The following is a 22,217-nucleotide window of genomic DNA, read 5'->3' on the forward strand; positions in this document are numbered from 1 at the left end:
TACTTCGATAGCGCCACGTGCCTGCTGATTTACTATGATTTTACGTATATGGACCCTTAATGACCAATTTACCCATGTCGACAACAAGATTCCATTCCTGCCCTCCTCTCAACCTGACAACATTTCTCCATTCTCGATTGATTTTTCCCCTGCTTTTTTGTCTCAGCCGTTGATATGCTGCCCGTACTATTCCCAGTTCCCCGTATGCATGCCAAGTAGCAGAGTCGGTCCACCAGTATCTACTTCCACCATTATCGACCTGTAGCACATATTTTGCTGGCTAAAACAAGAGACAAGAAAACTTGTACGAGCATCAAATATATTAAATTAAAAAATAAAAGAATTATAATCTCTGGAAATTCTAAAATCTGAAAAAGCTAATTCTGATATTTCTTTTTAAAAAGGCTTGTTATTTCCTACAATTTGAGTGTAGATAACAAATAATTTGGTTGATGATTGAGTACTTGAACCTTCCATCGTCACTCGAACCTTCACTTTCAATCTTCAAGCCTTTGACGTGTGCGGAAGAATTTGTTCAACTTGATTTGGACTTGAACAGAATGATTTGTTTGACTTTATTTGTTTTTTCTTTTTTGGACCAATCGGTAATTTCTACACTAACCTATTTAAGGGATGAAACAGGCTCTGTTTGGATTCCTTAATTTTTTAAAAATAATTTTTTCATATACAATGTTACAATAATATACAAGCAAAAATAACTTCAAAAACACCATATTCATATAATATATCAAAAATAACTTCAAATATATAAAAAAAATTACATCACTATCCATCACTCTCTACCATCAGGGCTACCACCCCCACACCCATGACCCTCTCTCCTCTCTCGTTCTCTCTATCTCTCTCCGCCTAGCCTTACTCTCCTTTCTTCTTTGCCTTTCTCCGTCCCCCAATTTCCTTCCCCTCTACTGACCGCAACCTTCCTAGTCATGATCAAATCTGATCGCAATCAAAAGCCACGACTAAAACGATCGTGGTTAGAGTGATGGCTAAAGTTGCAGCCACCACCCGCGAGCAGGAGAGGGGTTTGGGGTTGGGGGGAAGGAGGGGAAGGGGAAGAAGGGAGATAGGAGAGGAAAGAAGGGGGAGGAGAAGTAGGAGGGGGAGGAAATAGAGGGGAAGAGGAGAGGAATAGAAAGGAAAGAGGGGAGAAAAAAGGAAGGGGTGGTCGTGAATCGTGCAAAATTTTAAAAAAATTATAAATTATAAAATATTCAAAATATATTTTAAAAATACCTCAAAAAAATCCAAAAAACATTTAGAGTAAAAGTTTTTCATATACACAGTTACAGTAAAGTCTTTGAAAAATACCTCAAAAAACATCTAATCCAAACAGAGTCGCAATTATCTTAGAGGGGAAGGGTCCTAAGATATCTGACTTATGACCCATTTCACTTTACCACCTAATCTAGGGGTGCGTATCGAAATCGAAATCAGTAATTTGAATTATTGAATTCAAAATTTTGACATCAGAAAATCTGACCGAATTCAATTTTGAATTCACCAATTTTAAATTCAAATTCGTACCGAATTCAATTCAAAATTCGGTAAATTCCGATTTCACCAAATTTTGATAATCCTTTTTTTTCTTTTTGGAGTTTTGTTTTGTATTTCTAATTTTTTATTATAATTATATAAAAATTTTGCTAAACTAAATGCTAATTTTTGTATAATATATGTTTATAATTATAACGCAATATACAACTAACTTAATAAGGCTTATTATTGTATTGTTAAGCAATATAATTATTAGTTAGATGTATTATTATATAATATAATTTTATATTACATATATTAATATATATTCTTATACTATATAAGATTGAGTTTTGATCAAAAAATAATTTGAATTTCAAACGCATAGATGAGGGCTTTCTGGGAATGTGAAATGTTGTGTATTAATTTAAAAGTTTTAGGTACAACTTAACGAGGCATGTATTTGGGTATGTTTATTGCAATGATCCCATTTTAATACATTTAAAGTTGTCATTGCTGAGCCATCTGAGTATTGATGGAATGTGTAATGAGCGTGCAATCGTTTTTGCATTTTGTACAACCCATATATGTTCGTGTATTGGTATAATTACAAGAATATCCCTTAACTACCAATAATTTCTCATTTTAATACATTTAAGGTTGTCATTGATGAGCCATGTGGGTATTGATGGAATGTGTAATTAGTGTGCAACTGTTTTTGCATTTTATACAACCCATATATGCTTGTGTGTTTGTGTAATTATCGGAATATCCATTAACTACCAATTATTCCCCTTTTCAGCCGCAGGTAACCTTTGAGGTGTTGCTTTGTCTGAAACATTTCAATGGTTGCCGAACGAACTGTTATGAATGTTAATGGTTTGGTTGGCATCCATTTTTCTATCATTTATAATCTACATTTATGAGCCACAAACGCTGGTCAATTTATCCCCTTTCAGTTTCAGGGATTAAGTTTTTCCTTTTTGCCTTTGTCTACAACGATCTGACTCATCGTTTTCTCTTCCATCCGAGTTCAACTCTGAAATTACCTATTATTTCGTAACTAATTACACCCCAATTCAATTGCGGAACCGTTGGTATGTTAATGCCCAGACGGTTGATTATCAGTTTCTCCCTATTCGCATTCTGCAATTGGAATAATTCTTCATGGCTTCATACTAATCAGTTCAAAATGTTCTTCAGTCGCAGCTACTCCTGGTGGTTCAGTTTGAGATTAGATTTCACCCTCCTCCTCAATTTTTCAGTTTCTCCCTTAATTTTATCGGTGTGTTCTTAGTACCTGTAATTAGCGACTTTTATCGCGTTGCTAGTTGCAAGATAGTATTTTTTTCATTGATTCGGTTATCCTCTGTAATTTGACTGGGTTGGTTATAATCTTATAGGTTTGGAGCAACAGCAAGAAAGAGCTCTCGGTGGGGATTCTGAAATAAGGTTAGCTTTCTGTGTTGCTCTGCCTTTCTGTATTATCACCGACCTTCAATTTGACACCATTTTATTGTAACGCTGTGTGAATTGATTGATTTTATTATTTATTGTTGATTTGGGTGTGAAGTGTTCACTTCATTTACTGCTAAATGTGTTCCTTATTTTATATTGTATGAGAACAAATTTTTATGCTGTATTCCATGCCCGAAATTGCTATAAAGTTAATGACAACTTAATCTATAATGAGAAGAAGTAATATGGGACTTGCATTCACTAATTTGTCAAATGCAAGTTTGTCAAAAGTACCGGTTAAACATGGGACCACATCAAAATGTATTAGCAGTGCTACAAGCGTACACAATAACGGAGCACTTGAGAGATCTCCAGGAACTCAACTCCTGAAGAGCTCGCTGTCATATCAAAGTACACAACCAATATGCAACCACATCAATATCCCGAAATTTTGGCAGTGCAATAAGCGTAGCTGAAGTAGCAAAAAAACCAGACTTTATCTCTCAAGAAACGGCAATAGATGTCGCAATGACAAAAATGGAGACAAGAAAAAGAGTCGGCCCAACTAATTTGGACACCTCATCTTTTACAAAGTCCAGTGAAGGAACCAGTGGTGCAACACCTACACAACAAAATGACGGAACCACCAAGAAACAACACAACTGAGTACTTAAGGGCTGCCTATTAAAGTATCTAAATTAGTTTACTACTATTACTATCACTAAATAAGGGACTGTATGGTGTCAGTATTATAGCTATTACTCTCTTTGTTTTCAACAATCTTTGCTTTATGGACTATTACTACTATTCTCGTTCGACTACTTTATGGACTATTTTTTTTTTGCAATAGTAATTGCTTCTCATTATTTGATGGCTATTTCTTCTCATAATGTACTATTGTTTGTTCAACAAAAAAATCTTTTTCTCCACAAGCGCCAATCATCCGCGCGATGCGCGAGCACTCCCCCTAGTATATATATATGAATTTGAAATCAAAATCGATATTCGATTTCCGATTTCACACCGATTTGAATTGTGAAGTCTAAATCAGAATTTCCGATTTGAAAAATCCCATTACCGAATTCGAACCAAATTCGTATACTTCAAAATCGAAAAACTCGAATTCCATTCTGATTTTCGATTTACCGATTTCAAAAATTTTGAATTCAATTCGAATTCAGTCAGTAAATCGAAAATTTTTAATTTTACATACTCCTAACCAAATCCAATCTTCTTTCCTTCCCCTCCCTCTTTGTTCTGCAAGACTTAATAAGGCATTACTCGATAGTTGTTGGAGACAAATCTTGAAGTGCTTCTTTCACGATCTACATTTTTTGCCAAAATACTATACATCAATTTTGCAATTTGTGAAGATCAAACGAATTCATAATATACTCGAGGGCCATCAGTATAATTTACATAAACTGGGAATAAATCATGTTCATTGCCACTTCGGAGCTAATCAATTCCCTTCTTTAGATAGACTTAGCAATTGCCAAAATGCTAATTCTTCTAAACACGATACCTCACATGCATAATCAGAAGTTTAGCTGAAGATGTTATCAAAATATTCCACATGGCTAAATAGAATATTATTTCAATTATTACTGTAAAATTTTTTGTAATGTAATATATGTGTACGTGAGTTAAAAAAATAATTTTAAAAAACAAAAAAAATGAGTGATGAATGTATTTGTCATGCAAGTACAAATATTACTTGAGATAATTATGTTTTGGGTAAAAAACAAAAAAGTCCCCTATATTAAACCTAATACACAGAAAAACTCCCCATGATTTCAAAATATACAATACAACTCCTCATACTTTGAATTAAATTGTAAAGGTGATGAAATCTGTTAAACTTAATGAAAATGGATGAAATGACCAAAATTCTCTGATATAATAAACAAATGGTAAAATACAAGAAACCCCCTTGTGGTTTCGCGAAAAGATATCTTACCCTCTATTGTTTAGAAACCTCCACATAAACACCCTAAACTTCATAACTAAAGTGGAAATTAACCTGTAACCGGGTGTGTGACCTAGTGACGATGGGTATGAGAGATCCCTTTGAAAAGGAAAAAGGGAAGAAGAGAGTATTGCAGAAGATAGCTTTGAAAGGAATACTCTCTTCTGCAGAAAATGCAATACTCTGAAAAATCTAATAGGACAAAATTCCAAATAGCAGTCAGATGTAAAGCTATTTTCTGGAGGGTAAAAGAAAGAAGGTATCTAACACGAAATGGCTCACTCTTCTTCTTCTTCATCACCATCACCATCAGCAGCTTTCTTAGCAGCTGCCTTCTGGTTCTTACGTTTGACTCTTCCAGCACGCCCGCCACCAAATGGACTAGTGATTGAAAAGTCAATGTGCTTCCGGGAATCAACTCTCACCATAAATGAAGGAACATTAACTACCTGCCTTCCAACCTTGATGTGCCTCTGTCTATTCTCCTCCTAAATAACACAAATTTTTTTTTGATCTTCTCTTTTATGATTCAAGAATCATGACTGCGTTCTTTCCACGGTGAAGCCGCGTTCCAACCGCGTCCTACCTGCCTTCAGTTTTGCACTCAGGATTTCGGAGAGGGACTCCGCAGGCGGAGCTGTTAAGCTTAAGGTCCCCTTTTTTTTTTGGTCACATTTCTACAACTGGTTTCGAAATTGTGAAATGCCAAATTGCAGAATGCAAGGCTGACGAAGCAAGTACAAATACTGCTTCAGACCAAATCCCTTGTAAGAGATTAAAGAAAGGAATATTGTGAGATACATGTCGTACATGTGTTTGGAGGGATTCTATGCAGTAGTATATAGTGCAAAACTGCGTTCCAGCCACGTTCTGAGTCCATATTCTCCAACAAGCCTCAACTCAGCATCCAAACGCTCCTTCTCATATGGACGCCGAGACTTTTGAACGTCTTCCCATAGTTGTGATAGAAACTGACGTGAACCATGGCTGCTACTAGGCCAGGGGATTGCTCGCCGTCGTCAGTGGCGGTGGAAATGAAACGGAGGAAGACACAGCCAGAGTGTCATTATTTCTTAAAGTAATTTTCAGAATATTGTTTTCTTGACAAAATGAGGTAAAAAATCGTATAGTGGTTGAAAGTTGATGTCTACAATATAAAGTTAGACGAGGGTATTCGACTTGCTACTGGTAACTCAGCCGGTTCAGAAAGTAATTTTCACTTTAGTTATGAAGTTTAGGGTGTTTATGTGTAGATTTCTAAACGATAGGGGAGTAATGTGTCTTTTCGCGAAACCATAAGGGGATTCCGTGTATTTTACCCTTAAATAAAAGACAGTTCAAAAAAATCATTTATTTTATTCTCTAAATAGAGAGAATTGAGGGTTAAGAGGTAGAATAGGTATATTTGATAAAAATTAGGTATAAATTTTTTTTTTTAAGTTTCAATAAGTCATTTCCGTTAAATTTAACGGATTTCGTCACTTTTATAATTTAGTTCAAAGTATGAGATGTCGTATTGTATATTTTGAAACTATAGGAAACTTTTCTGTGTATTAGACTTACCACAGGGCTTTTTTATTTTTTAGCCTTACGTTTTCAACCGCACTCATTGATGTTAGTGCACTTCACCTAAGTGTAGGGATGGTAATGGGGACGGGTGCTCGCGGGGGGTTCTCGGGGCGGGGACGGGGGGGAATTTTTTTTCCCCTTTTAGAAACGGGGCGGGGGTATACTCCCCCGCCCCGCCCCGCCACCCGCAAAAAAAAAGTATATATATATAAATAAATATATATAATATGTAATTTAATTAGTTATAAACTTATGATAATGATATTATTAGTTAGATGTATTATATAATGTATATTAATGTATGTAATATAATAGATATTATCAATTATATGAATAATTAGACATGTCTACTAATAGAATTTATTAATTAGTTATACTAAATTTACTAATACATTTATACTAAATTTCTAATTACACTTAATAGAATAACATTTTTTTCTCAAAAAAAAGCACAAACACAATAATGAATTAGTGATTGTATTTGCACCAAAAGTGAAAACTTGACTATTTTAGTTGTATTTATTTCATCATGTTGGATTGTATTCAAATAACTTTTGTTTGATTGTTTTTATGAGTTTCAATTGTAAAATTACAGTGAATAATAACTTGATGATGTGTTGATATTTTAGTACTTGATTATTTATTAAAATTTAACTATGATAAAATTTTATTAACCCCACGGGAATAATTTTATTAACCCCACGGGAACACCGCAGGAAAAGCGGGACAGGGCGGGGAGAGTGGGAGGCGGGGGACGGGACGGGGTCGGGGGAATTAATAGGCAACGGAGCGGGGGTGGGTGGGGGAGTGGTCCCCCGCCCCGTGGCCATCCCTACCTAAGTGGTGTTGAACAGGTACAATCCTCTTTTTTTTTGTTTGGGACCGTGGTTTTTTTTGGGGGGGGGGGAGGGGTTATGTGGGATTTGTTTGTCTTGAAAGGCCCCATTTTAGAACAGGGAACCATCAAGCAACTGCCATGTGCGATTTCATCAATGTTTTAAAAACCGGACCGTTAATCGAACCGGTGAAGTGAAAGGGTCGAGGTTCAACCGGTCGGACCGGTTCAACCTCGGTTCAATGAATTTTTTAAAAAATAATTTATATAAATATATATGTGCACAAAATAAGACATGTAATGGATAATTTAATACTTTATATGATGAAAAGTTTACTATTTTTGAATAACTTGGATTTTTAAAAATAAGTTTTTTAAATTATACGTTAAAACAAATAAATTTCATCTCAATTTCAATTATATCTACCAAAAAAATCTTAAATATAATCCAAAAATCACAATATTTGAAATTATACAAAATTCACGTCTATGAGAATTTAGACATTGTGAACTTAAATTTTAATTTACATTTTGGAATTTAAATTTACAATTTAAAAAAGGAAGTCTGGAGTTCGAAGAAAATCAAGAGAATTGAAAATAGAAATGCAAATTTGATAAGAAACAAAAAATGAGATAAAAGTGAGTGGTTGTGGTATTAAATAAATTGGGTTAAAGAAAAATAATTCTTTTTTAACTTTTTTAAATTTAATGGACAAAAACAAAATTAAAATATGGAAGAAAACATCAATAAATTAAAAATAAAGAGGTTTGATTAAAAATGAGTGGCAAAAGAAAAGATGATAGAGAGAGAGTGTGTGTGTGTGTGTATTGAAGATTAAAAAGAAAGAGTCATGAAAGGATGATATTTTGTAAAAAAAATGGAACAAAAGAAATATGAGTGTTTGTTTTATATAAATAAGTTATCAAAACAAACTAATAAGATGTGATAGTGCAACGGTTACTACATTGGTCTTCTATTACAAAGGTCTTGAGTTCGAATCTTGGTAACTACATTTTGCAAAAAAAAAAAAAAAAAAAAAAAAAAAAAGGAAAACTCAAAAACCGGAAATAACCGGTTCACATCCGGTTCAGCGGTTTGGCGGTCCGACCGGTTTTTGACAGGTTTCTTGATAAAGTCAAACCTGGCATTGAACCGGACCGGAGCCATGGCCGGTTCGCGGTTCAACCGGTCGAACCGGCCGGTCCGGTCCGGTTTTCAAAACACTGGTACTGACTCTTACATTTCATCAAGCGCCAAACTCAGTTCAGGGCCACACAATCAGAAGACATGATGATGATTATCAAAAGAGACGAACCTAAGTATGATGCCTCCACCCTGCTCTTTTTCTTTATGCTCGCATTATGGTCCCACAGCCAGAGCCCAGCACTAATGAAATAGTAGTACCAAATCAAGCAGCGAAATGCTCCTTCCAGTGTCTCAGTAGTCTGCAAGACAGATAGAGACAAAGGAGAATGAATGAGCCATGTCAGTTTTTGTAGCGCCCTCGTCCTGTAAGAGCCTACTGGTATCTGGCAAACCATGGAACCACAAGGCGGTGGTGCTGCCACCCAGGTTGCAATGCGGCTTCACCTTCAGCTGCCAAACAAAGCCAAAGCCTTTGATGATTATGGCACAGGTGGCCAACCCTTCAACGTATTCTTCCAGAATCTCCACCGACGTCCCTCTCTATGAACTTCCCGGGGTATTTCTATTACCAATCTGATGTCTCTTCATCTCCATTATGCATTTGCCTGTTATAGCCATAGGGGCCTTGGTAATTAAGCATGTTATTGACTATCAAGTCGACCAACTGTGAAATTAATGACGTGGTAGGCCACTTTTGACCAATATCTCGAGGATAAGCCCAGAGTTTTTAGAGCCATCTTTCCTGACAAACAGAGAAGCCAGCAACTTAGTGAGGTAACTGTTTCTCGAATTCTTGGACCCCAATCACGAGTTTGCACTTATCTAAAGGATTCCTGCTATGTGGAAATTGAGTCCCTTTTTGATTAAAAGGCTAATGCCCCTTTTGGTTGCAATTTTTTTTTTTTTTTCCAATGGCTGGTGGCACTGGATCTTGCTTTGAATGTATAGCCCCGAGTATAGGCCAGGAAACCCTTGGAGTTGTATACATAATCTATGTGCTCGTCATGTCAGCAATAGATATCTTCGCATGTCAGCAATACTTACTCTTTTTTTTTTTCGTCATGTCAGCAATAGATATCTTCGCATTGCTTAATTGACCTTTTCTTTCTATCTTGCTTTTGTTGGGGATTTACTGGATCACATTAATTGTAATTTCATTGTGAATTTTGTCATATATCCATACCAACTATGAGCATTTGGGGGGTCGTGTGGCACCATCTTAATTGTAGGATAATTGTTAAATCTGTCAAGACGGGTTATATCACAAGGCTTAAACACTGAAATTTCATAGGGGGTCAATTGACAAGACTTGTTGCCAGGAGCTGTTTCTCGCTTCGAGTTAAAGCCTAAAATTGAAGTCTTGAATTTTTTTTCTCGAATACTTTGGCGAATGCTTTTAAGAACAATTAAACTTGCAGTGAAAAAAAAAACTTGCAGAAATTTCAACAGCATCTTGTTTTCGCTCTTTGCGCTCTCTCTCTCTCCCCTCTTTCCTTTGTGCTTAATCTTTTGTCTATCTTTTTTTCCCCTTAGTGATTGTGGCCGTACATATGTTTGCCTCCATATAACGCTTGAAAAGCAATCTGTCCCATGCAGGAAGAATGGAGAATTAATATGCTACCCATAGACTTCCTGTTCCAAACCGTCAAGCCAGTAATTGACATGAGAGTGAGATGTAAATCACAAGGGATTGAATACCCTCCTGAGGTTCCTAATGATATTACAAAGGTGGTCGAACTTGAAATTGTAAGTGAATTTTCAGGGGGAAAAAAAAAGTGTGCTTGTCATTGTTCTATCTGCTGGATTATTAAGCACTTCAACTGCCACTGGCTCCTCATTCGTTATATGTGGTGCAGATTAGATGGGAGCTTCAAGGACTAGATGATGTGCTAAAGCCTTCTAATTTTTCCCTTGGAGTAAAAGGAATTCTTTACCCTGATAGACGGGGTCCTTGTACTAGGCTTACAGGTACACTGCAGATTAACATGAGCTTCATTCTCCCAGCTGCGCTCTCACTAATTCCTGAAGAAGTTCGTCGAGAAGTTGCAGAGTCGGTTAGTTACTTGGCGCATCTTCTTGTTCATAACTTACCCTATTCCTGACTAGGAGAGATGGATGGTAAATTGGATTCTGGAAAAGATTAATTTTGGTGGACAAAAGTGTTCTTCTGACCGATTTGTCTGCATTCTTTATTGTGCTAGGTTCTAAGGAGATTAATGGAGAACATGAAGAGTAAAGTTAACGGTAGCTTGCTTGCTGACTATAGTTCATTTAAGAGGGAAAAGTCCATCAGATAGTTATGTACTCAAGACACCGAATGACAGTTGAGATTACAAGAGGAGGCCTCATGATCTGAGGAGTCTGTGTAGGAACGTGAGAGGATGTGTTCTTTCCCAGCAAGTGAAAAAACGAAAGATGTAATTTTTTGTTTTTATTTCTCAGACATTTACCGTATAAAGCAACTTCTTCCAAACTACCAGCATGCGTTCTTTCCCCCTCCAGAATTGGCAGATGATAACAATGAAATTAAGTTCCTTTTTCCAAGTTGTCTCTGCTATCCTGAGTTTGCTATGATGTTGCTGCCAAAAGAAATAAAGGGTGCAGTTGTTGTGTTGCTGGTCCATGTTCTCTACGAGTCGAAAGTTACAAACTAGAACTTCGTTTTACTGTGGATTCTTCGGAATTTCTGAGCTGATAGTATTACGTTTGTTGGGATATAAAAACCTATTTGCTTGTATAACTAATATATATTTTAATTATTATTTTATCTTACATATATCATATCAAAAATTACTGCAATGTTATTTTCTTTTTTCAATACCATCCAAACACACTAACTATTTTAGGCATCATACAAATCAGTCTCATTGCGTTTTTTCGGCCGGGCCCAAATTCGTTATTCCATTGCCAGGATCTACTGCTGTGCCCGGAAAAACAAAAACTGACTGATTAGTGGAGATGCGGGGGATCGAACCCCGTGCCTCTCGCATGCAAAGCGAGCGCTCTACCATTTGAGCTACATCCCCACTTGGCGACTACAAAGTATAAAAATCAAAATATACCTAAAGACGGAATCTATGTGATAAATTTGGCACTCACCACCAAAACTCTTCCCTGATGGCACCACCTATTAGCTTTTCTTGGTTGACGCTAAACTTTATTTTCCAAGGAGTACGATCTATCAATATTCACTAGAAATATCAGTAAATGAGGTATAATCGTGAAAATCTAATCACATTAAAGAAGGTTATTTGTCATTTGGATGTGGGCATTGAATTCGTTGACGCCAAATTCTCGGATGCTCCTATAGCACGTAAATTCGTAATCCAACACTATAAGAAATCAAATCTTCTTGTACTCAGAAGCACATTCAATTAATCAAGTCAAACATCAAGTGCACACACGAGAACAAGATCAAGACAATGGGTACTGCAATACATCATCGAAGAAAACTATTTGGATAGTTTGAAGTACAAAATCAACACAATGGCAACAACAAGGACGGTGATTACAGCCCCAATAATCCACTTGTTTCTGCTCATCCTCCTCGAAATATTGGTCACTATTTTCTTGCTCCCGCTTATATTGTCATCGACACCATGCAGCTAGAAAAGGAGGAAATCATCAGTTGATGGAATGCCCCTACCATTGATTCACAATAAGACCACAGCCCACAGATAGCTAAAGAATATGGAAATTTTAATGAAAAACATCGATCCTCCTATGTAGAATAAAGCTGAAATGTATACGAACCACCCATTAATTAAATCTTACCGTGTTATCAGCACGTAAAAGAGACTGTCGCTGCTGGTGCAGGTCTTGGAGAATTGAAACACCAAGATCTTCCGTCTCCAGCATGGTCTTCCTACTGTCCCTGATCCTGTCACTGGACTTGTCTACTCTTTCAGTAGACGTTAAAAGTCTTGCCCTTTGATCTGCTGATACCTAATGAGAGAAGCACCACGTTCCCATAAATTAGCAAGAGCGAAGGTAAGGAGATAAAAGAATGACAATTCATGACTTCCATCTCAGTTATAGTGGTGCTTACGAATATTTAAGATCCTCTCTTGCCCTAGCACCTTAACCTAAATCATCTATTTACAAGTCAAGTTCATCACTCTAGCATGCCAAACAAATGTATACATAGGATACTGTCCAGCAAAGAATCCAAAAAGAAAATGTAGCACACAAATTCTTAAGATAAGCTTGTCAGGGACATTGATGTCATTTTCCGTCCTACTAAATTAAAGCAGCCTCGAGATGCTATCAGGCTTTCCTTCGTAAGAGCAGCATGAATTTTTTTCTGCAAGCCTCCAACAGTTAGAAAATTTTCATAATGATTGGCGGTTTCTCACCTTCTCATATGGAAACGCTAAGCTGTAATAATAGGCTTCTCAGTTGCAGAAAACAAAAGAAAAGCCAGCCATTGCCTCATAAAAAATCAAGACATACCGTTAGTTTATCGGCCATTCCAGCCTCCAGTAACTCATCTCGTGCAGCCTGGTTTAGGTCAGATGAAGCAAGTCGTTTCATTTCACTTTTTAAATTGTTCAGATCAGATTTGTATTCTCTTAGCTTGGCAAGCAGGACTGCCTTAATATTTGGCTGCAAACTTCGAGCCTCAAGATCCATATTGCGGATCTGAATTTGATAAACCAATGTCAGAAGTAGCTCATAAGCTGAGCACTAAATTGGAACATTCAAGTAGTAGATCAAAGTCTGAGTACCAAAGATTCTGCATCGTCAACTCCAGCTTTTATTTCAGATATTTTTTGTTTCTTTCGCTCTGCAAAACAGTAGTAATTTTTGACATCTCAATATATATATATATATGTCAGTAAACATCATTGTTCACAGATTGATGATGTATGCAAGGCACACGAGATGAAAATCCAAATGCCTAATCCATACAAAACTTGGTTTCTGCATCTGTGCGCTTGGAAATGGTTAGAAGGACAAGGTCTCATCAAGAATCCAAGACTAATCCCCTCCACTACCAAGGCTAGCCAGAATAGAGAACCCAATGTCCTTGATGACATAGTTGACATGTAACTCTCAGTTGTAAACCAAACAGAAATACACAACAAACCTAACAATGATGCAGAAAGTTGTGCATGATCAGCTAACGCGATATTACAATTTGAGAAATCGAAGGAAATTTTTAATTTAATTAAAAAGAAAAAAAGAAAAAAGGAGAGAGTCTTGAGAAAAAGGGCTTTCGTTAACCTCCATCAATAAGACTGGCTGACTTGCACTTTTTCAATAAATTCGACGACAGCTCGCAGTATTGTCTTTCATATCTTTCAAAACCTTCACTCATCTTGCTCCTCTGGAAAAGAAGCGCTCTCCCCCGAATTCAACCCTAAAATTAGGTGTCGATTCAGTTAAACCAGAGACCAGTCCAGGAAAAGTATCCAAATTCGCATTCGTTATTATCCGCAGAAAACAAATAGTAGAAATTAGAAACACAGCGCACCTGATCGATGGCGATCGGGAAATATCGGAATCCTCTTCGTTACCTAGAAAAGTGACCGGATAATTCGCCTGCTCTGCTATGAGAAATTTTTTTTTTTTTTTTAAAAACTAACGTTTTGCCTATTTTATTTTGGGCAGCCAGTGGAGGAAGGTGGAAAATTTCTGGCTTTTTTGATGGGTCTGCAAAACGACAGCCATTATTTGCAATTTGGGTCCGCCCAGTGTTTTTGAGGACTTTCCTGGAATTGTTCTGAAAACGAAAGAAAGATTCGAAAAAAAAAAAAAACGACTATCCGTAAAAGAAAAGAAAACGAGACACGTTAAGTTCTAGCGGACATTCGAACTTAAAAAAAATTATCTATTTGCTTACGCAATAAAAAGCAGCATCATGGCATTGGATCCTTCCAGCCCTTGCTAAGTTCAAGATGTGATGTGCGGCGAGTGAGAGAGGGAGGACCATGGCGCAAAAGCGAAATTCACTAATATACCAGTTAGTAGTAACATGGATTTGTGGCAGGGACGGTCCCTGCACGGTTAAGGGCCAAGATTTGCCCTCAAAATTTTGTGCGACTGAGATTACACCATGTAACTCGATTTTCGTGTCCAATGTAGGGCCCACCACTATCTGTTGTGAAAATACATCCTGTGAAAAAAAAATTACACGATGTACAAAGAAAGTTACGCGCAGTTGATAATGGCCAAAATTGCTCTGGACGGTCCGTGCCCCGAGTCCGTAGTAACATTGGGTAGGGTACTTTTTGTACAAATGGAATGAACAGCTAAGAATAATTCATTTTAGCGCAGCAACTACTATCTATTTGACAGCCCCAAAACAGCACAAAACAAAATTTAACAAGTAAAATAACCTATTTCTCTCCTAACCCCCTCATTTGGGGAAGAAGAAGGGCACCAAACTGCCCTCAAAACAAAGGCTGGTATCTGTACTTGTAATGGCCACATAAAACAATTTGCAAGTATCAAATATCAGCTTTGGCTTCAACAAAAATCGTTTACTTCACCCTCTTCTTTCACCACATCTCAAACTCAGTCACCAAGATCATCATCTCCTTGGGTTGCAACCGGACTCTCTGGCTCATGTTATGACTTTCACCCAACAATATGGACACTTTGAAGCCTCAATTAATCACTGTCCCGAGCCTGTAGTTGAAAATCTATCTTCAAGCTCTTGTTTCACTAGGGGGAACTATAACATTTCCATCTTGGATAGGACTACAACCATTCGTTTGCGTCTTCTGCTGCAGCTGCTCCAATTCATCACTAGAAAAAACTTCTAATTGCAAAGATGGGGCCAAATTTTTCACGCTCGACCAAGTTAACTGCCAAAAATTGTCCTCTTCACTTGGCACGAGAAGCCCACTTGACTTCATAATAAGCAATGTGTTTTTCAGGAGCTCAGGGACTAATTCATGGATCTTTTCACTTCGTTTCCCTCTGAATTTCACTTTCATATATCTTTCCATACAGCTAAGAACCCTCGACCATAATTCGCTGAAGGATGCCAACTGTGAGACATCGTGCAATAACTGTAAAAACACTTTAGACAAGAGCTTCAGAGACAGAACAAGTGTCCCTTCCATATTACGATAGTCCTTTGCAGAATGCTGCTGTGCAATTTCAACTAAATCGTCAAGCAATGTAAAGATGACTAGATCAAAACACTGCGACCACAAACCAACTGGGATATGCATCACCTCCGCACCTGTTAAGCACCTCTGTAACATCAAAATAGCATGATTTCTTACCTCTTCTCTTTGGTCTACACAGACTTTCCTAAGACCTTGTACCAGCCTCAACCACATTTCCCATATATCCTGAGCCATTTTTAGGGCAGCTTCCTCCCCCATGGCTTCCTTGGTTTTGTAAAACCATCGTACCAAGCAGTCCAGTGAACCAGCCATCAGATCTAAAGACCTGATTGACTGGTCAACATTACCAACTCGGGACTCGGCAAACTGCCTGGCGGCAGTTAGACAAAGTACATAATTTGCAGGCGACAGATGGGCCCCTTCGGACATGATAAATGATAATGTCTCAAAACCTGCTTCAGATGCCTCTGGATGTCGAGCTGTGATAGATAGCAGTGATATAATAGTGCGCCATCCCATATGCGATCTTATCTGCATCGCATTTGCTTTCACAATGTGCATGACTTCCTGTGTGATCTGCTCACAGTATGCATCAGCAACCCGAGCATCAAGTTTCAGTATTAGTTGCAAAGACTTGAGTAGCTCATCAGTCAGATTTTCCTTGTATGGAAGCAACCGTTGACATATCCGGAGGAGCCCAAAGACAGCCTTTTCCACCAGAGCACAAGGCATCACAGTTGACTGAACAACACTGGCTATGTGCTCATAAACACCTTGCCATAGAAGCATGATCCTGTCCCGGTTGTTTAGCGTGATTGCAATCAACAATTCCAGACAGAAAACTGCTGTGACTTCATCTTCCATAGAATTGTTTGCCTTGCGAGGCCGCCCAGCAGCTAAGAGAAGAGCCTGAACAAGCTGTGATAGGGACTCAGCTTGCAAAAATTTACTCTCTGCGAAGATGCTATCTATGTGAGAGTCTTGGATTGTCTGAAGAGAACGCTGACGAGCAGCAACCTGTTCTTGGGTAGGATAGGATTCAGGTTCTTCTGTGTCAAGGTATAGCAGTTGAGTAAACCGCCCCATCAGGCCAGAGGATTTCCTCGATGGGGCAACTGGAGATGGAGTAGATGTTGTTGGGGAAGATGACGGGGGTCTAACTAGGTTTTGATCAGAAGAAACCTCTGAGTCATCAACAGCATCACTGGCAAGTCGAGCAGGAAGAAGACCCAGCTTATTCAGGCTAAATATGCAATCCAGAATGTTTTTCCATCCTGAGCGAATTTGATCACCATACCTGTTTGCTATCGTGAAAACAGCCACAGTTGCCATCCTAGCTTTAGCATCATCCCCAAAAGCTAAAATAAATTCTTCATTGTTTAAGGATGGAATCAACAAATTAGTGAATCTACAAAGAGACACAACCAAATCGTCTAATGAATCGACAGAATTATAGGACGCTGAAATTTTAGCCATTGTCAAGTATCCATCAATACATGTATGCAAAACATTGTCCCGCTCCACATGATCTAAAACCACAGAGATAGCTGCAATTGTGGGCCCAGACAAAATAGCAAACATGTCATAGTCAAGATGTGGACCAGAATCACAGAAAATGTATGGAGCAGATTGTTTTGCTCTGTGCACTAAACTGATCCAATGACTTCGTGACATTACTGAAGCAGCAGCAGCTTGCTCTGGAATCATTCGGATCTCATTCTCACAGATTGAGTGGTAAAGTTGAGACAAGAACTCTCGAGGGAGATCACTTCCTCCATTTATTGCACGATTGTTACGGAGGAAATCTTCTTCAGTCATCTTCTTCTTCACCTGCGAATTGTGTTGATCTGTGTTGAGTATTATTAGAGAATATGACAACACAAATACAGCATCTTTGTTAACCAGAATATCTGGTGATTGCTCATAATATCTTTCTGCAAATGCCTCTAACACTCTCTGTATCTTCTGAGACTCTCCAGGCAATCTGAAAGTTTCCAAGAAAATGCGCAGTGCAGTGTCCAAGTTCATGTCCTGGAAATCAAATGACTGCGCAAATTCCTTAAGCACCTGAATACAAAACTCATCATGACTCCCCAGAAATTCCCCAACAAGATTCTTATTTAAACCAGTTGTATATCTGAAGAAGCATGCTACACTACGGGTGTCACGTGTATCTGGCAACAAATTTACACCTTTAAGAAATTCCAGGCCCTTCTTGGGATCAAGGTTGAAGTGGTCAGCACCAATCATCAATTTCTTCTTAATTTGCTTCTTCTTATAAACAAAGGGGACCCAGCAATTAGGTTCACCATAATTATCACACGTCACCGTCCAAAATGGTCTATATTCCTCAGGTTGTATTGGAGACCTTTCTGGGGCTGATGACTCATGTCCAATCCTCTCAGATATACCCTCAATCATGGCAATCAGACCGTCCAGAGCAAGAGTATTCAATGCGGACAAAGGGCTGTTCACTGGAAAGGCACTTTTTGACAACAGGTTGGCAAGATCTTCAAATACATTGCTGCAGGATATGTCACAGTCAAAATTGGCATACATCTCAGCCATAAAAAAAGGCTGCCGGCAGAAATCCACAATGGCTTCCATGGCAACTTCCTGCTGTTGGTAAGAAGATCCATGCTTGCTTCCAGCAATCTTTAATAGTACTCGAGAGAAGAAAGCCTCAAGCTGCAGTTTTAACTTGGTACGCAGATGATGATACAGATTGAGAACTATGCTGCAAACAGTTGAGAGAATCAATGGACTCATTGACAAGCCAAACTGCATCAAATTATAGAACAAGTCTTCCTGTATCAGGACCAATAATTTAGCATGATCTCCAAAGGAAGCCCCAGCCAATTCTATTGCCGTGTTAATCAAACCTAAAGCAAACAAGGGCACATCTTCATCGTAAGCAATAGGATTGGATCTCACACCACTTTCAATTTCCATCACATTCAAGAGAGAGCACAAGAATTGAAATATCTCCACCATGCAAGGGATACCATATTGATCCATCATAGAGTCAGCTCCATTCTGAGCAACCTCCACTGAGCCAAGTGTCATAATTTCCTCATCCACTTTGCTTGCTGATGTGAATGCAGGATTACCTGAAGCCTCTTTAAGAGGTAGTGCCTTACCATCAAATTTTGCACTGCCATTGGCATTAACACCTTGCGTACCTTCCAAAATATGAGTATCTTTTGGCACATGAACCTGCAGAATACCATGAGGTTTAGGACTCGGAATTTATTTATTCATTTTGCATGATGGAATGAAAACTTTAAGATACATCTGGTAGAAATACCCATAAACCCATCATCCATTTTTTTATTGTCAAACAAAAACAGGCTATGGCCTTAAACAAGTATATATTAACCCTGAATGCTCATACCCCATCCACTAAATATATTTAAGCCCAGATACAAGATAACAAAATACTATTTCAGATTATATCAATATACAAATGATTGTTCTTTCCAATCATCAGTATATAACCAGATAGCATATCTGTAATAAGACTGCTGAAGCATCAATCCAGTTAAAATCAGTCGACATTCGCTCACTGCGGCATTATTCATCAGGCCAAAGAGAAAAAAGATATTTCTAAACCTATAGAGATGTCAGACAGGAAAAATATCCATGCCTACCTCGGTCTCAGCAGACATTCTGCTTCCCTCAGCCAACGCATGCGGTCTGTCGCCAATGTCAGGCAGGTGCGAAAAGATGCACCGAACCAATTCATGCATAGTGTGGCGTGCTATTCTCTGTAAAAGTTCACCTTTAGAGCTTGCCTGATGAACTATCCGAAAACATGTGTTCACTATGTTGCAAACATGATGATTACTCAAATGAACTGATGCCTTATTCTTCATGCAAGCTAAAAGAACTTGAAGTATCTTCATTAGTGCCACTTCTTCAGAAGCAGGATCAGTCACCTCAAAGCGGCAGCTGGTTACAGCATCGACAATTAGATGCAAAGCCTTATCAACATTCACAGTCTCTGAATCAAGTATCTCCAGGGTTAAAATTTTATAAACTGACGACAAAGCAACGCCAGTAATTGGAGCCCCAGTTTCATCAGATTGAATCACATCCAGAAATGGTTTAAGGTAAACCACTGGATCAATTGAATGCCACTGATGTTGCCATAAGAAAATTTTTTTACGTAGTTCCTTGAAAGACTGGATGAGAGAGTGCTCTACTTGATCATCATCAGCATAAAGCACTCCCCATCTTACATTTCTCCTCATCACAGCCAAAACTGCACCAATTTCTGAATTTACCATGCATGCCAAGGCAACCCTTGAAGACCTAAAGGAACCATCCTTGGGCCCTCTAACCACAGCATTGACTGCAGTCTGTTGATTTAAGCAACCCATGGTATGACTCCTGAATGCCACTCAAGAAGGACTAGAACAATATGCACCAGCTAGCAGTAGAAAAAAAGGCAGAGCTTTACGACCATATATACGCACTGTAATTGACAGAAATCAAGCAAAAAGATGAGATATACAAGTTTGAACCGTACAACCCAATGGGTCACTTCTCAATATTATCGAGAAGATGCTAAAAGAAACTAAAAAGATTCATGCCGTGCTAAAAGAATCCACTGAAATCAGCCATATGTCAATATTATCAAATTTTATATCATATGAAGTATCAAAAGTTCTGCCAGAAATGAAAAAAGCACTTAACGACTAGGTTTACTTAGAATCAATTGCTATATATATCCCAAGGTCTCCCTATGATTCCACTTTAGTATGCCAAATTATTTACAAAGTACAGAATTTACTACCACTCTGGAATTTATCATACATGCAGTCTATTGGTGTCCCCCATAAGCAATAATTTTTTACAGAATGCCAACTGTGTTTTCAGCCATTAACCAATTACACTTAAAATTAGGTTCTTTTTCAACCTTATTGTCCCCTGACCAGCTATACAATCAAGGCTTCTATTTGGTACAAAGCATTAGAAGGGATGGTCACTAGACGGGCTTTATGATTTAGAGTATTAAACGTTCTTTGCAACAATTAAATGAGGATAAAAAGATAAGTGTCCAACCATCAGCTAGCCTGTAGTTACAAAACAGTACCACAAGCATAACCAATAAAAAGAATTCAACTGCCACAAGGGCTTCACTCTTTTGTAATTTTATGGAAATAGTCAGTACCAAAGACAGTCTATAATTAAAGATAGAAGGCATTTCACTGTACTTTGGGCCTACAGTAAATTTGACATTCGTCATTCTCTTGAGTAATCACCAACAACCCAGGGCAGGGAAAAAAAAGTGTTGGGTGCCTAAATTGATAGCTCGGTTGGAAATCGCTCCAAAAAATGAAAAAAAAAAAAATTTGTTGGAGATTTAGCTTGGTGCTATGAATAAGGCCAGGATTGGGAGTGTGATGAAAACCCGGAGCTCCAAATCTTAGGTACCAGATCTAACTTCAATAGGAACTAAATTCAACAATAATCAATCATATCAACAACGTGAACAACAAATCATGGTGAGAGTAACACGGGGACACAAATACATCAGCAATAAAATCAGATTTAAAAATAACTGTGGCCTGAAATACAAACATACAGATCAAAGAGGAGGACAAATACCTGAAGATCCCGATCCCGATCCCAATCCCAAAACCCCCAACCCCAGAAAGGATTTCGAGATAACTTCTCAATCACAGGGGATTCCTCGGAGTCGGAGTGGCGACCCGCCAGGAGATTGGCATTTGATTTTTGGATCACTCCGCCAAATATATACTACTATATAACTAGTACTCCGTACTAGCACGGAGCAGGAGTACCGGGAAAAAACAATTAAATAAGCCCCTCCTCCTCCACCTCCTCCTCTCTGGATTTGGAACCGGGCCGCTGACTTTTTAGGTCCCCAAATTATACTGACACAAGCGATCCACGGTATCAATGGCAGTACCAGTCTCTTTTTCAACCTTATTTATTAGTAGTTTGTCGTTAAATTTCATATCTCATTACACAGGCTGTTTGGGGTTGGGATTGCGCTGTTTTTGTTTAAAAAAAAAAAAAAGTACTTTTGACGTAAGCTTAAAATAGATTTTTACAACAACTTTTATATTTTAAAAGGGTAAAAAAGTTAATTTTAATAATTTTATTATAAATTTTGAACTAAAGGATGAGAAAAATATTTTTTTAAAATTTTAAAATTACACATTATCAAATAAAAAATACTTATGCAATTATGCACCCAAATAATATGATGAAACACTACTATAACCTAAAGTTCTACTAATTAAAGTGCATTTTAGTAAACCATTCCAACTTCAAACAGACAATTAATCACGTGTGTTTCAAATAAGAACTACTATCTTTTTTTTCCAAAAAAAAAAAATAGTCTACCTTTCGAAGCTTGTCTAATTTTGCAATTGGTTTTTTCGATCATTTGTCATTAAGGGTACATAAAAAATAATATTGTTGTATAATTACAAGGCTTATGCAAAATAAAGTTTCAAACCATTCCATGCCTTTTTTTTTTTTTTTTTTTTTGGATAACTTGCCATTTCAATGTCATCCTACCTATACGATGTTTGTTTGGATTGCGGTTTATTTGCAAAATGCTTACATCATCATTATAATTTCCAACACACCTTTTTATCTCACCAATTATCTTTTTATCTCACA

At 37.8% G+C, this 22,217-nt stretch overlaps 3 protein-coding genes and 1 non-coding gene across 6 annotated transcripts; 1 reads left to right on the forward strand and 3 right to left on the reverse strand.

Moving 5' to 3' along the window:
* The first annotated feature begins 8,664 nt into the window (after window positions 1-8,664).
* Window positions 8,665-11,098, forward strand: LOC113698360 (uncharacterized). 2 transcript variants are annotated; one of them, XM_072058588.1, is made up of 5 exons: window positions 8,674-9,031; window positions 9,163-9,249; window positions 10,072-10,221; window positions 10,332-10,529; window positions 10,677-11,098. In XM_072058588.1, the coding sequence occupies exons 1-5, from the start codon at window positions 8,813-8,815 to the stop codon at window positions 10,770-10,772; spliced, it is 750 nt and encodes a 249-aa protein (XP_071914689.1). In that variant the 5' UTR covers window positions 8,674-8,812; the 3' UTR covers window positions 10,773-11,098. The 2 variants fall into 2 exon arrangements, with proteins under 2 accessions (XP_071914690.1, XP_071914689.1); XM_072058589.1 differs by lacking the exon at window positions 9,163-9,249 and having other exon boundaries at window positions 8,665-9,031.
* Window positions 11,099-11,428: 330 nt separating this feature from the next.
* TRNAA-UGC (transfer RNA alanine (anticodon UGC)) lies at window positions 11,429-11,501 on the reverse strand. The gene has a single exon. It is a non-coding gene; the product is annotated as a tRNA-Ala (tRNA).
* A 313-nt stretch (window positions 11,502-11,814) lies between these two features.
* Window positions 11,815-14,238, reverse strand: LOC113699979 (vesicle transport v-SNARE 13-like). The gene is made up of 6 exons (XM_072059859.1): window positions 13,952-14,238; window positions 13,702-13,837; window positions 13,203-13,261; window positions 12,928-13,116; window positions 12,250-12,420; window positions 11,815-12,080 (listed from the first exon to the last, which is right to left on the reverse strand). The coding sequence occupies exons 2-6, from the start codon at window positions 13,793-13,795 to the stop codon at window positions 11,928-11,930; spliced, it is 666 nt and encodes a 221-aa protein (XP_071915960.1). The 5' UTR covers window positions 13,796-13,837; window positions 13,952-14,238; the 3' UTR covers window positions 11,815-11,927.
* Window positions 14,239-14,722: 484 nt separating this feature from the next.
* Window positions 14,723-21,491, reverse strand: LOC113697893 (ARF guanine-nucleotide exchange factor GNOM-like). 2 transcript variants are annotated; one of them, XM_072060420.1, is made up of 3 exons: window positions 21,171-21,491; window positions 19,208-19,989; window positions 14,723-18,773 (listed from the first exon to the last, which is right to left on the reverse strand). In XM_072060420.1, the coding sequence occupies exons 2-3, from the start codon at window positions 19,937-19,939 to the stop codon at window positions 15,129-15,131; spliced, it is 4,377 nt and encodes a 1,458-aa protein (XP_071916521.1). In that variant the 5' UTR covers window positions 19,940-19,989; window positions 21,171-21,491; the 3' UTR covers window positions 14,723-15,128. The 2 variants fall into 2 exon arrangements, with proteins under 2 accessions (XP_071916521.1, XP_071916520.1); XM_072060419.1 differs by having other exon boundaries at window positions 19,208-20,034.
* Between the last annotated feature and the right edge of the window lie 726 nt (window positions 21,492-22,217).

Source organism: Coffea arabica, chromosome 7e (genome assembly GCF_036785885.1).
Source record: "Coffea arabica cultivar ET-39 chromosome 7e, Coffea Arabica ET-39 HiFi, whole genome shotgun sequence".
NCBI lineage: Eukaryota > Viridiplantae > Streptophyta > Magnoliopsida > Gentianales > Rubiaceae > Coffea > Coffea arabica.